The following is a 17940-nucleotide window of genomic DNA, read 5'->3' as shown; positions in this document are numbered from 1 at the left end:
TCATAAAGATCATTCTGCAACTGACAGGTGATGGACTGGTGATGAGGTTTTAGATTTGTGGCCGCCTCACCAAAGAAGCTTTAACGTGATTGGTGCGCAGAGGAGGGGGGGGCACCTCTGATTGTCCATGTCCTGTGTCTGGCACTGCAGCAGTGGTACTCTGGAAATGGTGTCACAGGCGCCATTCTGCTGGTTAAAGGACACTGTAATAGTTCTAAAAATACCTTCCAACAGATGCATCATTATGAAGTTAAATGTCTTATAATAAGACTTACTTGAATTTGTGTATGCAGCTGTTTTCTTTTTTTTTTCTTTTTGGAAACTCTTACCTTTAAATTAAAAGCATTAAGATGATGATCAAGGCAATCTTAGGGGTTTCAAAGATGCCCATGAAATTCAGTATTCAGCCTTTTTCTTTTTTTGAGCTTCACACAAGTTTGTCCCTTCTTAATGATGGGGTTCGATACTGGAAACAGATTTTGACCATATTCTAATATCCTCACAGGTGTTGGAAGTTATTTATTTGGTCATGAGCATTTCTGTCAAAGGGCAGACACTTTTAGACTGCCTCTTATCTTTAAAAAGGGGGACACTTTTTTTTTTTTTTTTTTTTTTTTTTTGTACGTCCTTTTGAAGTAAAAAGTGTTTCAACTAATTTACTCAAACTGGCGGTACACGAACCTCCCCAGTTTGAATGTAGCCCACAGACGAGGCATTTACCACCCAGCAAAAGTTGATGAAATGTTCACCTCTCTTCAGTGTGGTGTTTTGGGCTGCGTTCCAGTCCTCTCCAGCATCCTTTTTTTTTGAGCTGATGCCCATTTGTAACACTGAACTGTCCCGGCCCGTGGCTGTTTTGGGGGAAGAAATTTACAAAAATAATTCAAATACAGAAATATTTTTGATTTAAAATAAGCACTTTACTGTACCATGTGAATGATTGCAGTTCATGCAAAGCAAAACTGATAACAGTTGACAAAGAATTTTGTATTGCTTTTTTGTAAAAAAGAAAATAAAAAAAGAATAAAATACTTAAAAATATATTTTTCATTGTATGTGTGTTTTGTTTTTTTTTTTTTTTGTAATCGAAACGTGACCCGATAAGGTACCTTTTGGTATCACCTGTTTCATATTAACCAGCTGTCTTATCTTCTGGCCAAGGTTGAGGCCATTTAGTCTGATTCTGTGCGGTAAATCCTATCAGTAGCACTCCCTGATATGCAGGCAGACTGTCACACAGGTCCTTGGCGGTTCGTAAGCATGAGCTCATTCGTCCCCACTCGCACTGGGCCTGTGGATTCACCTTGCATTAGTCACACGGAGTGCAACTGTGGATGTGCTCCTTTTAGAAGGATGGGCCCCCTCTGACAAAACTGATGCAATCTGCCTGCAAGAGCAGCAGGATGCCACCTCAGGGTGTCACGGGGGGTCCAAAAACCTGTTATGTCTGTTAATTTTAAAAGCTTCCAACAGCTTAAAAGCATAACTGCATATATGACACAAATCTATTCCAGGATGTCTGTGCAGAAACATAACCCTCTATGAAAATGTTTCTTCCAAAGTGCAGAGCAAACTACATGATTTTCAGCCCAGCTTCAAAAATGCACATAAGCCAGTGTGTTTCATAACAGCTATTAGTGTTCCAGACGTCACAGGGCGTGAGGACATGAAATGACGCAACACCAACCTGTTTTCTGTACAGGATTCATGGTTCATTTGTGATATTTGGCTCCCTCTGCTGGACAGTTCTTTCACAGAATCTCACAACAGTGAATCCTGGAGTGTTTGACCCACTACAATGCAAAAATGCAGCAGACACTAAGCGTTTTAATATAGAATACACATACAGTTGAGAGCTAACATCATGTCAGGGAGAAAATTTGTTTTAAATCATGAAGTTCAGGGTTTTTTTAGACATTTTTATGTTTCCTAAATCACCAACAAAACAATGCAAAACAGGAATGTGGACTGAGAGAAGTTATTTATCAATATAGATACATCCAACAAGGCAGGTTAATGTTATTATTTTTTATAGTTTTAGGTGTTTTAGCAGAAGAGCAACATATTAAAAGCAAATGGTTAAAAAAATGTCACAAGTGAAAGAGTAAAAATTGTACGATTGGGATTGGAGGAGAACAGTGCAGATAAAAGACATTCAGCTGTTATACTCTGAGCTGAGAGGAGCAGTATTTAGTCTGGATTTGAATATTGTCAGTGTAAAAGCTTGTCAGGAAGACAACCCAAGGTCAAAGCTGCATAAAACTATAATGCTCCTTTTCTGTGTTTAATCCCGACTCTGGGCGCCAGCAGGAAGAAGTTCTGTTCCTGAGCTTCCCAGTCCAAGTTCAATCATGTTTGTTTAAGTTTCTCTAGTTTGGATGAAATAACTTTGGCATGCCCTTTAGTTTTCTAACTAATGTTGAATTTTTTTTAAATTATAAAAAGTGGAAAGAACTTTTGTTTTAATTGTCACATATTTATGTGAAAGACAAAATGTACATTATTTTGTTTAAGCAACAATTTAAATATAATGTCCAACTTATTGATTCTAAAGGTACCTGTGAACTTTAATTTTAAAGTCTCAAAAAACCTTACGAGTAATTTGTCTTCTAACTGTTAAAACTTTCCCTATTTTTTAATTCAAGGACCTGCATCAAAAATTAAAAATGTAAAGATGCGAAATACCTAACACATTTCCATTGTCTTTCAAAAACATGTTTTCCTTTGAGCAAAACCTGCCAAAAGTATGAAAGGTAGAGGCCACTGGTAAACATTTAGAAAATATGTATAAAGATACAAAATTAAAATGTGAAAATATATATTTCTAAGTTTGGATGATGCTCAGAAAAAAATAAAAATAACAAAATAACAATTTTATTTTTGAAGGAAAAAAGAAAGGTGCTAAGTTCTGTCATTAGTAGCTCAAAAAGTGGCAAAAGGTTTTTCTAATTTAAAAAAAATCACAGGGTTTATTTGCATAAAATATATTTTCACATAAATCCAAACGCTGTAATAAAATCACCACTTTACGTTAACACACCTGATTTGGATCTGCAGAGATCACTTTGACAGTTTTAAATCAGGTGTGTCCGAACATTGGTCTTTGGGATCAGAGTATTCCCCCCTCACACTGTGTCAAAATAAAGAAAATGCTGACAAAATAGACAAAGTGCTGTACCAGGATATCAATTATCCCTAATTGCCACCATTAATTAATAATTTGAGACACCTTGCACTAAAACTACAACTTTGTCTGTACTGAGGATATAAAAGTCCAGAGAACCTGCTTGATTAAACTTTGCCAGTGGATCCTCAGGTTGGTAATGCAAAAGACAAGGCCCATTATTTTAGAGTAGACCTGAAGTTAGACTAATATATAGCTTTGAAAAGAACAAGATTTTTTTTTTTTTAAATTTGGTTTAAATACTTGGCCTACTGGATTAACAATTCAGTGTGCAGGACAGATGAACTCTGGAATGAGTGGACACCTTATTTTATTTTTTTCTACTGTGCAAGTGTCTGTTGAATCAAACAACTTGTTTATTTTATTAAAGCCACAAAAACTTTCCCCTTACAGGATGTTTGCGGAAAAGAGGATTCTTCACGTTCTTTCAAAATAAAATTTCTCAACACGTGTCTCCATTTATTAATTAAAAAGAAAGCGACTTTGCATGTGTTTTTATAAGCACGTGCGGTCAGTGCCTTAAAATAAACATTGGCTTTAGTCATTTCGGTTTAGAAGTGTGTTTTGACTCTCTTTGCCGTTTAAGAGTTTTATTTTTCTTTTTGAGGATGGCAAACATAATAAAACTTTCTTTTTTCACGAAAGTTGTGTCTAACTTTTCTAAGTGTACAAAAGTTTAATATGCGTTTGGGTTATTTTACAGTCTATGGTTTGGGTCAATGGGTTTGGGAATTTGTCAAAACTTTATTCGTATCTACCCATTGTGACAAAGCTTCCCTATTGGACGGCAGTGAAGTTGCTGAATGACATCACCAAAAGCGTTAATTGAGGGTTCTCGCGAGATTAGAGTTCTCCACTTGTCCAACATGGCGCCTTAGGGACATTGTTATTGTTCTGTTGTTCCTTCTAGAGTTGCTCGGCATTTAACGACCACCGCGAATTTAAAGGCCGGGCATGTCGGTGCGGGAATGAGAGGAATATCTAGAGATCATGTTAAGGTCCACCGGCTTTTTCCAAGGGATTGACTGCCCGTTTTACACGGAAAACAGCGATGGCAGGAGCGGCTTCAGTGGGTGTAACAGACCGTACTGTCACTTCAGGCACAAGCAGCAAAGACGGGCGTCCTATGGAGCACCGGTCGATGTTAAAAAACAAAGAAACCGTCACTTCGGACAAAAAGGTGCCTACTTGTCAAACACACAATTCATTCGATACGTTTGACATCCATGCTAGCTGTTGGAGACCCTGTTGTTGGACCGGATACCGCTGAAAATTTTAGTGAAACCAAGACCACGTGAATTATGAAAATCATAATTTTATTAAGAGATGCACCTTTATTTGACCTCTTTACTCCTGGCACAACACTATGTAGTGCTTACAGCTTATTTATTTTTCAGTAAAGACTGAAAACAATGTTAGCTGATTATAACTTTGTCTATATTGCTTGAATAAATTATTCTGTTTGGGCAAAATTAAGTTTTATTTTCCTTTCCATATTTTATTTTTGTAACACATACAGAAATTAAAACAAAAGTTGGTATTGTAAATGATAAAAAGCATTAAACCAGTAAAATACCGAATCAACACATTTCCGATGTATTAAAATATTCAGTTGTACAAAATTGTTTCCCTTGAACTGTACAGATAAATACCAACATGTCCTTTTTGACATTTTTGAGTTTATCTGTTTAGAATAAAAATAAATAAATAACATATAAATTGTGTATTTTTAAAAACAAAACATTATTTTTAAAGTGATTATGTTTTAGAATCGGTGGTTTAATCTGTTTTCATCTGAGAGATTCCCAGCTCTGCTTATATTGAGACGACAGACCTTGTCATTCCTTGTCATTTTTGCGCTTCGATTGTGATCTTAAAGCAGTTATGAGGCAATAGTTTGGCTCAGATTGAACATTTTGTCTGAATCTTTGTCATCTTTATGCTGTATATTTGTTCACAAAGCTGCCATTCATGCAATGTTTTAACATTGTCATCTTGTCTCATCGTCGTATCCTACATTTCTGCACAGTTGTGTGTGGATTTTTTTGCATTCAGGTGCAGTTTTACTTGTAAACTTTTAATGTGACCAAAGTTATAACAAATTTCGGTAATTTTACTAGTAAATGCTAAACCTCTTTTTTTTTGGATTAGGTTGTTTTCAATCCATGAGATACATTCCATAGTTTTGTTAAAGTACTGTCAAAACTTACTGTTGAACTTTTTTCCTCTTTTGTTCTATTTATAACTCTTTTAGTCATTGTTTTTTTTCCTGATATATTTTTAAGTACATCATTTCTGATTTTTGTCAATTATGGGTCTTTATTTGGCCCTTTTTTATCATTAATTAGGACTTTAACAGGATGTAAACACAAGTGTCCCTTAAATATATTCTTTAGAGAAACGATATTTTTAATTACTGGTATTATATATGTATTTTAGCAAAGAGAGATCTACATAGAGATAGTAAAATTTGATGTCTGTAGTCTGTGGTTGTATTCAAAAATAAACATTTTTCTCACATCCCTGCAGAACAAGGATACGATCCCTTTAATCCAGAAGTAGGCACACCACCGCAGCAGGAAAATGGGGAGCCCGCTGACTCAGGCGACATCACTGGCGCCTTGGAGATTGTCAACCGGGCCATCGAGGAGGTCCGCAACCAGGTGGAAAGAGAGAAGAGGAAACTCTTTCAGATTGGGGATGAGCCGTACAGTCCCAGCAAGGGTGCAGGCTCGTCCAGATCCAACGCTGCCAAAAGTAAAGCGGCAGGCTCACACTTGGGTTATGATCCTGGGAGTTATCAGATCTCCTCAGAGGGATACAAGCCCAGCCCCGGTTGCAGCAAGTACACCTTGGATTCAGATAGTCGGGGGCTCAACAGTAACTCAATGGAATATGTTCCCACTTCGTTAAAAAAGCCTTCAGCTCCAACACAGCTCCCTTCTTCTCCCCCCAGTCCAAAGTATGCAAATAGTACACCTTCTTCTAAGTGTAAATACACTGTTGACAGCTCTAGACCGTCTACGGACATGGAGTACGACCCGCTTTCGAACTACGCAGCCGGAATCACAGTGAAAAGCAAGAGGGATACAGTTACACAGCTTGTTAGCACCAGCTGTGGAAAGACATTTAAACTCCCAGGGACTGACTTGCTGGACGAGGGGTATTTTATCGATGGGAAAAAGCCGTGTCAGCCCAGCATCGATGCAAACAAGTATACCATCTCTGACTCCGATGGGGAGAGTTCGGGAACAGAATACAGACCCACCTCGCTTAGCAACCTCCAGCAAAGAAAATGCATCAGGTCTGGAAGCCCTTTTAGCAAAGAGAGGACTGAAGGCATTCAGGTGCAAAGCAAGACAGATGATCGGACGCACTACTCTGACATTCAGGAGTGTGACAAAAACAAAAACCACGTGGAGAAAAAGAAGGCGACTGTAGGAAGCAGGGTAGACAAAAGTGTAAAGCCAGAGAAAGTACATAAACTTGAAAAGGACGTAAACAAATCGGTCAGCAAGAGTTGTGGCAGCAGCAGTAGTAAAGACAAGGGCTCCAAGAATCAAAGCAAGAGTCACGGGAAAAAAGACGACGTGAAGAGCACGTCAAAAGATAAAAGATCAGATAAAGTTCAGAGAGAAGGCAGAGATGAAAAGAAAAGTGACGGGAAGGTCAGGACTGTGGAAAAGCTTAAAAGAGATGCAAGCAAAGAGCACAAAGATGAAAGAGAAAGCAAAAAACTCAAGACCTCAGACAGGGAAAAAGAACACAACCGGCTAAAGGACAGCCAACAGAAAAACGGTCAACTGAGCAGCATTAAAAGAGACAAAGACACAAAGAAAATACTTAGTAAAAGCAGTTCCAGCAGCAGTAAAGGGACTTCATCTGTCAGCAATGACAAAAAGAAGCGAAGCATCACTTCATTGAATGAGAAAAGACTGCAGGACAAAAAGCAGAATGTGAGTCTGAGCCACGCGGATCTGTTTGGAGATGAAAGTCCGGATGAGGCGGAACCGATCGTGGTGGATTCTGGAGAAGAGTCGGAGGAAATTTTGGTACGGAAGACAGCTGACACGTTAAAAAGAGTACGGCTCAACAAGAGGAAAGTCTCAGAGTGGACTCGGCCCTCCTCTGACGATGAGAGCGATCGCAACGAAGAATGCAAGAAGGACGACGCTGACACCATCGACCTTTCCTACTTCCAAGATGACCTGGACTTGGACTGCGATCCCATGGAGGAGTGTTTGAGGATCTTTAACGAATCTAAAGATGTGAAGAGGGAAGACAAGGGAAGGCAGGCAAAGCAGGTACAAATAGCCCCCTTTTTAAAAAAAACAATTTCATTTTGTTGTCAAGGTTTTTCAACCCTTTGACCTTTCAGCCTTCCAGGGATTCAGAGGAGGATAAAAGCACAGACTGCACTTTAGCAACTCTCCTTCCTGGCCAGAAGAAGAGGGTGTCCCATTTAGCTGCCAAAGGAAATGTAAGAGTCTTATATTATGAAATATTCTAAATCATTCTACTAAAACTACTTTTTGCATCATATTTAACACAGTCTGGATCGAGTTTTTAAGAAACTTTAGTTTTTTCCTTAAAAATCACATTAATTTTAGCTTATTTTAAAATGTTTAGTTATAAGTGTGTCCGAAAGTATTTTAAAGAGCATGAGTTGCCAGCATAAGTGAAAGAGAGACATTTTTATCATAGTTTGAATTGTAAAGTCAACCACAGGAGGTGAGATGTTTGAGAGCGGCCTCACCGCCCACTTTCACTCTTCACTTCCAGACACTGTGGGAGTTTGGGAAGTGGCACCAGGAAGTAACAAGTCATAACTAGATGTGATCCGAGCCTGCGGGGCTTTCCACTTGAGCTGAGCTGTTGAAACATTTAGTTTTATTCAATCAGCTGCTTGGAATTTTTCTGGGTAGTTCCCAGAAAGTGTCTGAGCACATCACCTGTCTTTATTCTCTCAAAACGAAACAGCTTTCACTTTTACTTTGTGTGGATTCAACACCAATTTGTGGGTTTATGCAGTGACCGGAGGCTTTTTAGAAGAATATGTGACAATTAAATACCCACTTTAATGAAAATTGGGTTTTTATCATGTTCTTATAGCATTTTTCTCATGATATATACATTTTTTTAAGATTAAAACTGCATTTCTAAATTTTTTTTTTTCAAATCTTGATGGATCACAGGCAGAACTTGTGGTTTGAAGAAAAGTCCTGCTGCTCTGCAGAAAATGAGTCTTAAAAATTTTGATTTTAGCTAAAAAAAAGTACAAAATCAAAATTAAAAGACCACTGGGAAGGATTTTACAATAGAAAATATATAGTTGGGGTGAGAATTTAAACAGACTAATTTATTCAGAAGTTACTAAAGTTCAAAAATGCTGAAGATGCAGTTTGTGGTCACAATAACCACTTATTGTCCAGGTTGATCCACCTGCAAAGACGGTGATCCGCTCGTATAAAAGACCCACACCACAGGAGGCGTGCTTCCAGCGAATGCAGATAGCCCAACAACAAGCTGCTCAGCTCTCCACTTCTTTCAAAGCCACTTCACAAAGCTCCAGTGTTGGCTTTTCTGGAGAGAAGAAACGAATCGCCCACCGTCCTAACCCGTCATCGCCTAAGACGAGTGAGAATAGCACTCAACTTGAAGTAAAGATCACTTATGACTTTCTGTTTTTAAGTTATGTGTTTTTGTTTTCTGTTAATGGAGCAGCTCCTGCAGATGTTAAACCAACTGCCAGTCGAGTGTTATCGCCCAGTCAGAATCCGCAGGGAGTCAAGACCCAAACTACAGCTGGGATTTTGTCCAAGACCTCCTCTACAGTCGTGCATAAGAGGGTGGCGCACACACCCACCATGAAGGTATCCTGTTATGCACCTCTAGAATAAAGCTAAAACAAATGTATTGAACACAAAATCTTTAACATACTGTTAACACAATAATTCCAGTAGATTCTGAAGGAGAAAAGCGCCGCTTTTCTCCTTCAGAATCTACTGGAATTATTGTGTTAATGGTTGAAAAGTAACAATAAATCAAAGAACATAAACACCGGAAATTCTTTGTTAAAATTTCGTTCTTTATTTTAAATTTTGCAGAGCTCTTCGTTGAAGCGTCCCGTGATCCCCTCTGAATTTGGGGCCAAAGTTCCCACCAACATCCGCCAGCGCTACCTCAACACTTTCATCGATGAATGCATCAAGTTTTGCTCTTTGGAGGAGGACGCCTTTCAGATGGTGTGACAAACAGCAGCTGCTGCTGCCTGACTTTATGTTAGATATATGTCTGTTTTTTTTGTAGCAACATAAATAGGGCTGCCACAAACAATTATTTTGATAGTCGACTAATCACTGATTATTTTTGCACAAAGTGCACAAAGTGCATGTAAAACACTAGATATATAGCATTACCAGCAATAATGCTTGAATGAATTTGTCTGCAGAAGATGCTCATGAAGATAGCTGAAGATGCTGAAATTGATAGCTAAAAACGCTGAAGTTGAAAGCTGAAATTGCTAAAGCTAATAGCTGAAATCACTGAAGCCAATAGCTGAAAACGCTGAAGCTGATTGCATGCTAAATATGAGTTAAATACCAAACTACCCTAAAAAAATTACAAAAAGCCTACGTTAGTCAACACAGCTAACACGTAGCTGAAATATTAGCTAGACTCCAGAATAGTCTAAAAAAACTGAAAAAAATCCTAAATTAGAAAAAATAGCTAACATGCGCAAGAAATATTAGTTAAACTCCAAATCAGCCTAAAAAACAAAAAAAAAATCCTAAATGAACAAAATTTGACCTAAACTCCAAAATAGCCTTAAAAAAGCCTAAATTGTCCAAAACAGCTAGCATATAGCTGAAATATTAGCTAAATTCCAAAATAGCCAAAAAAGCTTAAATTAGCCAAAATAGCTAACATGTCCCTGAAATATTAGCTAAACTCCAAATCAGCCTAAAAAACCTGAAAAAAATCCATAATAATCAAAATTAGCTAGCATGTAGCTGAAATGTTAGCAAGACTCCAAAATAGCCCCGTCCCCAAAAAAAGCCTAAATTAGCCAAAATAGCTAACATGCGGTTGGAATATTAGCTAAACTCCAAATCAGCCTAAAGAACTTCCTAAATCCTAAAAATCCTAAATGCAGAATGCCATTATAACTTTCAACTTTCCTACACTCTGACTCCATGAAATAAAAAGTAATGACTAATCAACTATTAAATTAGTCGTCAATCATTTTAATAGTTGATTAGTCATCGATTAGTCGACTAATCGTCCTAAACGTAAATTTCTGTTTCAGGCTCTGGATGAGGAGAAGGTGGTGTACGAGCGCAGCAGCAGCAAGAACATTTACCTGAATGTGGCCGTCAACACGCTGAAAAAGCTTCGGGGAAAGAGCAGCTGCGGTCCACCACCTGCCTCCAGTATGAAATCTCTGTTGGTTCCTGACTAGAAAAAATAAATTCATAATTAAAAGATAAAATTTGATATAAAGTAATAAAAAAATTGATCAGTTTGCGTAGTTTTGACAAGTCGTTCTGCAGTAAAATGTCAGTTTTTTAACTTCATGTTTCTGTTGTCCACAGGGGAGTCTGGTTTGGGAGCTAAAAGGAGAGCCCAGTCCCATGAGGAGGTTCTGGGAGGTCGCCTGGCCGCCACAACCAGCTTCACTGTCAACAGGTCGGGTAAACAGCAGGAGGAGAAACTCACGGGTAAATAGAAAACTAATAAATTTAATTTCTGACATGGTTTTAGTCTTTAAACAACACTCCTCTCTCTCATTGTGTCTCCTGATCATAAATATGACAGTAAAAAATCTGTATTATACTTGAAGATATTTTGTGTCAGAAGAAAACCTGAATTTGAGGCTGTTCTTATGAAGTGCATAACTCTCCGAGCAGCCATGTGACGGCCTCCTGTTTACCTGCCACATGACCAGACATCTGAGGACATGCTCCATTTTTCAGACTTCAGCGTTGCCAGAAGGATTAAGTTTATATTTAGAAAAATAAGGAAAGATGTTTCAAGAAGTTTGCTAGAACTTTCTGAAAGTCCCCCTCTGATGAAAATCGTGTTTTTTGAGTTTTTAATATGTTTGTGTGGCATTTTTCTTATGATAAAGAACAAATATAATCAGAAATCATTTTGTTTTTGCTTTTCTGAGTATTTCTCCTCTTAAATCGCTGTCGAACTGTCGCAGAAACGCTCTGCTTGAATTAACGAGCCTTCTTTACGTCCCAACAGCTCTGCTGCACATGAACTAAACCCCTCATCTAGCCTAACTAGCGCGCCTAGCTCAGATGCCAGAGAAGAGATGTCATTGACTGCGGTCAAATGAGCCGCCGTTTACATTTTCGTGGTCAAATCAGCCGTCACTGGATTTTTGGGGGCTGAGAAAGCTGGAAAATCTCCCCAAGACTCCATGGAGCTTCTTGATGTGACCACGGAAATGCGGACGGCGGCTCATTTCCGCAGCTGACTGTAAATCAATAAAACTTCGGTCCACGAAGCTCTTCACTTCCTCATCCGAGCTGACATACTGCTCAAAACGATACAGCTGGACATTACTGATACTGCTTGACATTTTTACGTAGCAGCGGTGAAGATTTACTCTAGCGAGACACAGAACCATCATCATCAGATGGGGGAGATCAGGGGCGGAGCTGCTCAGCTCCATAAGCCACGCCCCCTCAGAGGAGATTTTTGAAACGGAGGCTTCAGATCAACATGAAAAATGTCTTTTTAAGACATTTAGGTTTTGGGATTTTGGTTAAAAACTTCATAATTACAAATAAAACACTACTGGGAATGTTTTTTTTAATAAAAAAAATAGTCAAAGGGGGGCTTTAAAAACTCATTCCAATGAAAATCCTGTTTTTAACACGCTCTTTTAGTAATTTTCTCATGATAAAGGATATTTAAAAAGAAAATAAAAATAAAACTGGATTTTTTTTAAATTCAAATTATTGTGAATTATGAGCAGACAAAAAAGGTAGCCATTTTTGTTGCTCTACTGTTAACTTGGGGTTGTGAGGGCCTGTAAGCTAGTGGGAGAGAGTGTAAAAAGATGGATGATGGTAGTAGTAGTGGATTTACTCCCCACCAATGGTTTCACCCTCAAATCAGAGGTGAACCACTTCCACTCTGCAGAAAATATGTCCTAGAAAGTGATGCAGATCTTTTGATTTTGGCTAAAAACGGCATACTGGGAATCCTTTTAAAACAGATCAAGCGATGATTGGAGTGAAAGCTACATGTGAACGTCTGTCTGTCCTCAGGAGCCACTCTGTACCGGAAGCTGAAGGCGTACCTCCTGACGGAGGAGCAGCTCCAGGAGCATGGCTACCCTAGAGTAAACCCGGAGTCTCCAGGCAGAGCCCTCCTTTACAACCTGCCAGAGAAAAAGGCCATCGCAGACCGTGAGTGTCTACATGGGGTTTGAACTGCAGCTCGACTGAAGTTTATCTGGAGAGTAACTCAAGCGATTCACTTTTTAGCATTCACCAAGATTTGCTGCCGCTGCGGTGCAGAGTATAAGGTCAACGTGAACGGAAACTGTGTGAGGAGAGAGGAGTGCAGCTATCACTGGGGACGTTTACGCAGACATAAAGGTGAGCGCTTGATAAAAGACCGCCTTGTTATTTCATTTACACTTTTAAATCTAAACTCCTGCTTCATTCTGACCTGTTTCTGACCATCTTCTACAGTCTCTGGAGGCTGGGAGACGAGCTACAGCTGCTGCACTGCGACTGTGGGAGCTGCAGGATGCCAGATCGCCAAGGTATCCACCAAGACGCTTTATTTGCTTTCAAATTTAAACACTCCACAGGTAGTGGTCAATAAAGAAAAGTGATGAGGATTCAAGCAGCAGCAGGACTTTATATTGTGTTTTTAAAAACTAAAGTGAATCAAAATTGCAAACAAATAAACTAATCATCATAAAAAGCAAACTTAAATTAAAAAAAGCTCACATTGTTACTTTATGTCAAGATACCTGATTTCTAAAGCTATTAAATTCATTTTTTCTGTAACTTTCCATAAAATTATATGCCATAAATGTTTGAAATAGAGGAATATTTAATGAACTTTTTAGTTTTTATTTACCAAAAGTTACTTGCTAACCAAAAATGCAAACATTTCTATTGTCTGTTTTAATATGTTAGAACCCACTCCAATAAAAAATGTGTTTTTAATGTCTTTGTAGCATATAAATCAAGAAAATGAAAATAAAATTGCATGTCTAAGTATTTTTTTTAATTCAAATCGTTGTGAATTAGGAAGTGGGGCTTTAAAATCTAAAAAATCTGCCTTCATTGTTGTTTCTCCTTATAACTAAAAACAAATCAGAATTTCTCTTTCACATAATTCCTGCGTTTGCTTCCTCTGTGATATTTGCTTGTAGCCTCAAACTGAAAACTCTGTTCTCGCAGCAACACGTTCAGGACGCGCGTAAAGAGTCGCTGGACGGCTTTGTGTCAACGTTCAGCAAATCGCTCTCACCAGAGAAAAATGGAGGAGTGTTCGCTCTGGACTGTGAGATGGTGAGTCAGACGCAAAAGGGAATGAAATGCGTTTCATATTAAAAGTGCTCAGCGGCTGAACAAACCAAAAAGACTCAGAAATAATGAATCACTTTTCTGTTAGCACACAGTTGCTCCTAAACTCTGATATTTTTTTTCTTTCTTTTATGAATGAATGTGGAAACAGTGTTATACCAGACAGGGTCTGGAGCTGACCAGGGTGACGGTCATCGACTCGGAGCTGAAAGTCATCTACGATACGTTTGTTAAACCAGACAGCAAAGTGGTCGACTACAACACGCGGTAAGACTACGCTCACGTGTTTGCTTTGGTTTGACTTAAGTGAAAGTCTTTGCAGCAGATGAGGATTTTGCTTCCGGCTTACAGATTTTCAGGAGTGACAGAGGAAGACTTGGAGAACACCACCATCACGCTGAGAGACGTTCAGGCCGTTCTGCTCTGCATGTTCAGCTCAGAGTCCATCCTCATCGGACACAGTCTGGAGAGCGACCTCCTCGCTCTGAAGGTGAGCTTGTCTTTCGTTTCCTCTGCTCATCCAGGTCTTACTTCACGCTTCAGAAAAAATAAAGCACTGCTTTTTATTAGACCTTTGACAGAACTCCGCCTCCTCTTTCCTCTCTTGACTTCAGCTCATCCACAGTTCAGTGGTCGACACCTCTGTAGTGTTTCCTCATCGCCTCGGTTTGCCCTACAAACGCGCCCTGAAGAACCTGATGGCCGATCATCTCAAACGCATCATTCAGGATAACGGTGAGACACACGGAAGACCGGCTTTAAGTTTGTCAAAGTTTTCTTTTGTTTTCTTTTTTTCCTTTTACGTGTATTATTATATTTAGAAACTACCACTTTTTAGTGACTTTTTTCACCTTTAGCATAGTTGGACGAGGCTAAGGACTGCTATATCACATTTTCAAGGTTTCTACACAAGCTACAGATATTTTACAGAGGACAAAGATGAACGTTATCCTCTAAAGTTAAGGGGAACTGAAGGCTTTATAAAAATAAAATAAGACGCCCACCTCAGCCTTGTACATTTTTCTAGCCCAGATAAAAAGACTCATGTCTATTCATTTGTTAAATATGTATTAAAAAATCCATTCAATAAATAAAAACTCCATTAGTTTACAAAAAAATTGTTTGAATTTAAAAATTAGTTGAATTACTTTTATTGGTCACTGTGTGAAGTTCAGTTTAATGTAGTGTTCCAAACGGACCAGCAGGGGTCACTGTTGTTCACTTGTTTTTTTTCTGCATATCTAGAAAGTGCTCATGCTCTGTATGCCCTGAAACATGACAGATGAACACAACAAATCTACAGTACAAAATTTCTCTCTTGTCAATACTGGAGTAGAATTTAAGTTGTGTTGTTAGCTACTACAACTACTGTTCTCATGTTTTTCAGTGGATGGACACGACTCCAGTGAAGACGCATCGGCCTGCATGGAGCTGATGATCTGGAAGATTAGAGAAGATGCAAAAGTCAAAAGATGACCCTTGCCGCTCTGCACTCATCTGGATGATGTTCCCAGGAGCTCCAGGAGTTCAGAAAACATGCACTCGTTGCTCTCAAGGAGATTCAGTCAGTTTCTTGAAAGGGTTTAGCACAGATTTCATTGTTAAACTGCATCAGAAGAGAGCACCTTTAAAGCAATAGAAACCTAAATTAATAATATTTTCATTCAAAAACGTACTGCATTTATTTTGGCTAAAACATATTTCTGTTTATTTAATCTTATCAGTGAAAACAACTTTTCTGTGGAAGAATAACCTCAAGCTTTAGTTTAGTGAATGTCATCGACTAAACATTGATTAATATTACTGAAAAAAAAGATCAGGCCAAATCCTGAGTATTTATTGCACTATACAAGAGATGCTGTTGTACAGGGTCCAAATCTGAATTCTTGTTTGTTGTGACTCCATTTTGTTGTAAAAGAAGAAATGGAGTTACTCTTAATAGAGTCAAATGTGGGTGCATAAATGCACGTCAGTCGCATCTGGTATCCTGTAGCTCACAACCTTTCAGGTCGTTGCTATTGATCGCGATTAACATACTCTTAAAAACCAATCTTACATAAGACTGTCACCACTAAATGTTTGGCTTCAATCACTGCCTGAGACAAAGCTGCAGGAACATTCACACCTGCAGAAATCGGCAAATATTTAATTCAGTGTTTAGTTAGGGCAGATTTGTTATTGCACAGAGTAACAGCGAATGTTCTGACATAAAGTCAAATGCAGAAATTATTCTGCGAATGCTTTCTTTTGTATGTCCTCACCTTTTTGTTTGTTGATCTTTTTCTATTAAAATGTATTTGTTTAAGGACAAAGTTTGTTTTTTATGTTTTGTATTTGTCTGCTGCGGTAAAAACTTAATGTCTGTATAAAAAAATAATAATACATCTATTTTTTTAAAGCATTCAAACATAGTAAAAGTCACATCTCAGTTGAAAGTAAGTCGATATTCTTAAAACGTATGAACACAAAATCAAAGATAGGGAGAAAGTGAGATGAGCCACAACAAACATTTGTGCCGCAAAAATATTTCTTAAAATCAAAGAAATGATAATAATAGTAATCAAAAGGAAAATAACAGTTTTTGAAAGCAAACATTTAAAATTTCGTGAGCAAAATTTGAAGTTTTACTCATAAAACTTTACATTTTGTTTGCAACTTAGGACATTTTGATCTCAAAACTATGACTTGTTCGAAATATGGTGGCACAAAAATATTCTTTCCGATCTGCATCACAATTTCTACAATCAAATATAAAAATGCATTTTTTTATGTAAAAACAGCTGTATTGAAATGGGAGTTGCTAGAAAAATTGTGTTTTGCAATTAAAATTCACTTTATTTTTAAAATTTAAAAAACTATTAAACTTCAGCAGAACTGAGTTTCTCTAAATAAATATTTTTTTGCAGTTTAAATAGTCTTTAAATACAACTCAGGTCTCACAAGTGTTTGATTTTTAATTGCAAATAGTCAAATAAATCCATGTTTTCCCCCCAAAATCAAAGAATAAAATATAAATTCTGCCTCGTCAGCTCATTTATCTGCTAAAATAATAAAGATCTCTTAAATTCAGCTGACAAAAGTGAGTTAATTTTGTGAAGAATTGACAGGAAAAGCTTTAAAAACTAAGGTAGTGATATACTGTAGTTTAAGAAAATTTTCCTTTAAATAAGACTTTTAGATGAATCCTTCAGAGTACATTTAGAAGTTAACAGATCTGATCAATTAAGAAAATCAAACATATTGAACAAACACCATAAAAAGGGGAGGGTTAACAGAGTTTTTAGATCAAAACATTTTTAGTTTCTCTTGTAAAGGAATTGAAGATTGTTTTTAAGTTGTACTAACATTAAGATTATCTTTCCTGGTATTTTTTTTAAGTGAATGAAAGTAGCGTGCATGGAGCAGGGGAAGCCTCAATTCTCTGAATATCAGGATGTAATTGTTCTCCGAGCACCTTGCTGCTTTCAGCTCTGCAGTAGAAGTGAATACCTCTCCCATCACTGCTGCACAAATAGTTTGTGACACTGTGACAGCTGCCTCCTGCAGAGTCCCATTAACAGCAGGTGCAACCAGTGCAAGTTCTGCTCTCCTCAGCAGATGTGTAAATTAAAAAAAAAAAAGGAAACAGGACAGAAATGCTTCTGTGAGAGGCCCATCTTTTCTTCAGCGTGTTTGCCTATTGAGCTCCTCCCGCCACATGTCAGTATGCATTTCCCCAGGCCGGGCCACAGACCCCAGGTATTAAAAGAGCCAGTTAGCGGGGATCAATACCTTCACAATGTTGCAGTGGCACGGAGGGGGGCTTCCTAGTGTTTGCAGAGTGTTTGAGAGATTTGAAACATGTGGAGCAAAGCAGCTTAGAGGGGTCGTCTTCATTATCAAATTCGATCAGTGCCTCTCGGTCTGTCTCCTCTTGATCAGGCTGAACTGAGGGGGTCAGAGGGAGAAAGCTGCACACTAGGGGCTCCTCCAATGATCACATGTTAATAGCTGGGGAGATGTTAATAGATGCTCAGAAGCATTTTTGATGCCTCTGGACAAGCAGAATCCAGCAAGTTTAACCATTTTTGTTATATTACGGGTTAAAATGACCTGTTTTAAAACAAAAAAAAATTGTTAAAAACTAGAAAAGTTGCATTACCTGCGATAATGCTTATGTGAAAACTTTTTACTGAAAGCAGTTGCTAAAGA

General features: G+C 38.1%; 2 protein-coding genes across 2 annotated transcripts in view; both read left to right on the top strand.

The window, feature by feature from the left end:
• mknk2b (MAPK interacting serine/threonine kinase 2b) overlaps positions 1 to 1043 on the top strand; it is a gene marked incomplete in the record, with an annotated part of 9934 nt that extends 8891 nt beyond the window's left edge. The window contains 1 exon segment of the mRNA XM_024278847.2: positions 1 to 1043.
• A 2954-nt stretch (positions 1044 to 3997) lies between these two features.
• On the top strand, positions 3998 to 16061 carry rexo1 (REX1, RNA exonuclease 1 homolog). The gene is made up of 16 exons (XM_024278974.2): positions 3998 to 4364; positions 5714 to 7488; positions 7563 to 7664; positions 8617 to 8821; positions 8909 to 9057; positions 9292 to 9429; positions 10494 to 10617; positions 10780 to 10905; positions 12472 to 12612; positions 12691 to 12804; positions 12901 to 12974; positions 13624 to 13734; positions 13901 to 14016; positions 14101 to 14239; positions 14364 to 14484; positions 15137 to 16061. Exons 1-16 carry the CDS (start codon positions 4175 to 4177, stop codon positions 15223 to 15225), a joined length of 3714 nt encoding a protein of 1237 aa, XP_024134742.1. The 5' UTR covers positions 3998 to 4174; the 3' UTR covers positions 15226 to 16061.
• Positions 16062 to 17940: the final 1879 nt, after the last annotated feature.

This window comes from Oryzias melastigma, linkage group LG4 (genome assembly GCF_002922805.2).
Source record: "Oryzias melastigma strain HK-1 linkage group LG4, ASM292280v2, whole genome shotgun sequence".
Lineage (NCBI taxonomy): Eukaryota > Metazoa > Chordata > Actinopteri > Beloniformes > Adrianichthyidae > Oryzias > Oryzias melastigma.
Note: the sequence above shows the minus strand (reverse complement) of the source record. Positions and strands in the feature narration are given on the sequence as shown.

Excerpts from the sequence above, each read along its gene's own strand:
- rexo1 (XM_024278974.2), top strand. The coding sequence starts at position 4,175 with ATGTTAAGGTCCACCGGCTTTTTCCAAGGGATTGACTGCCCGTTTTAC. Across the intron at positions 7,665-8,616 it reads ATTTAGCTGCCAAAGGAAAT|GTTGATCCACCTGCAAAGAC; the intron begins GTAAGAGTCTTA and ends CTTATTGTCCAG. Across the intron at positions 12,613-12,690 it reads GAAAAAGGCCATCGCAGACC|CATTCACCAAGATTTGCTGC; the intron begins GTGAGTGTCTAC and ends TTCACTTTTTAG.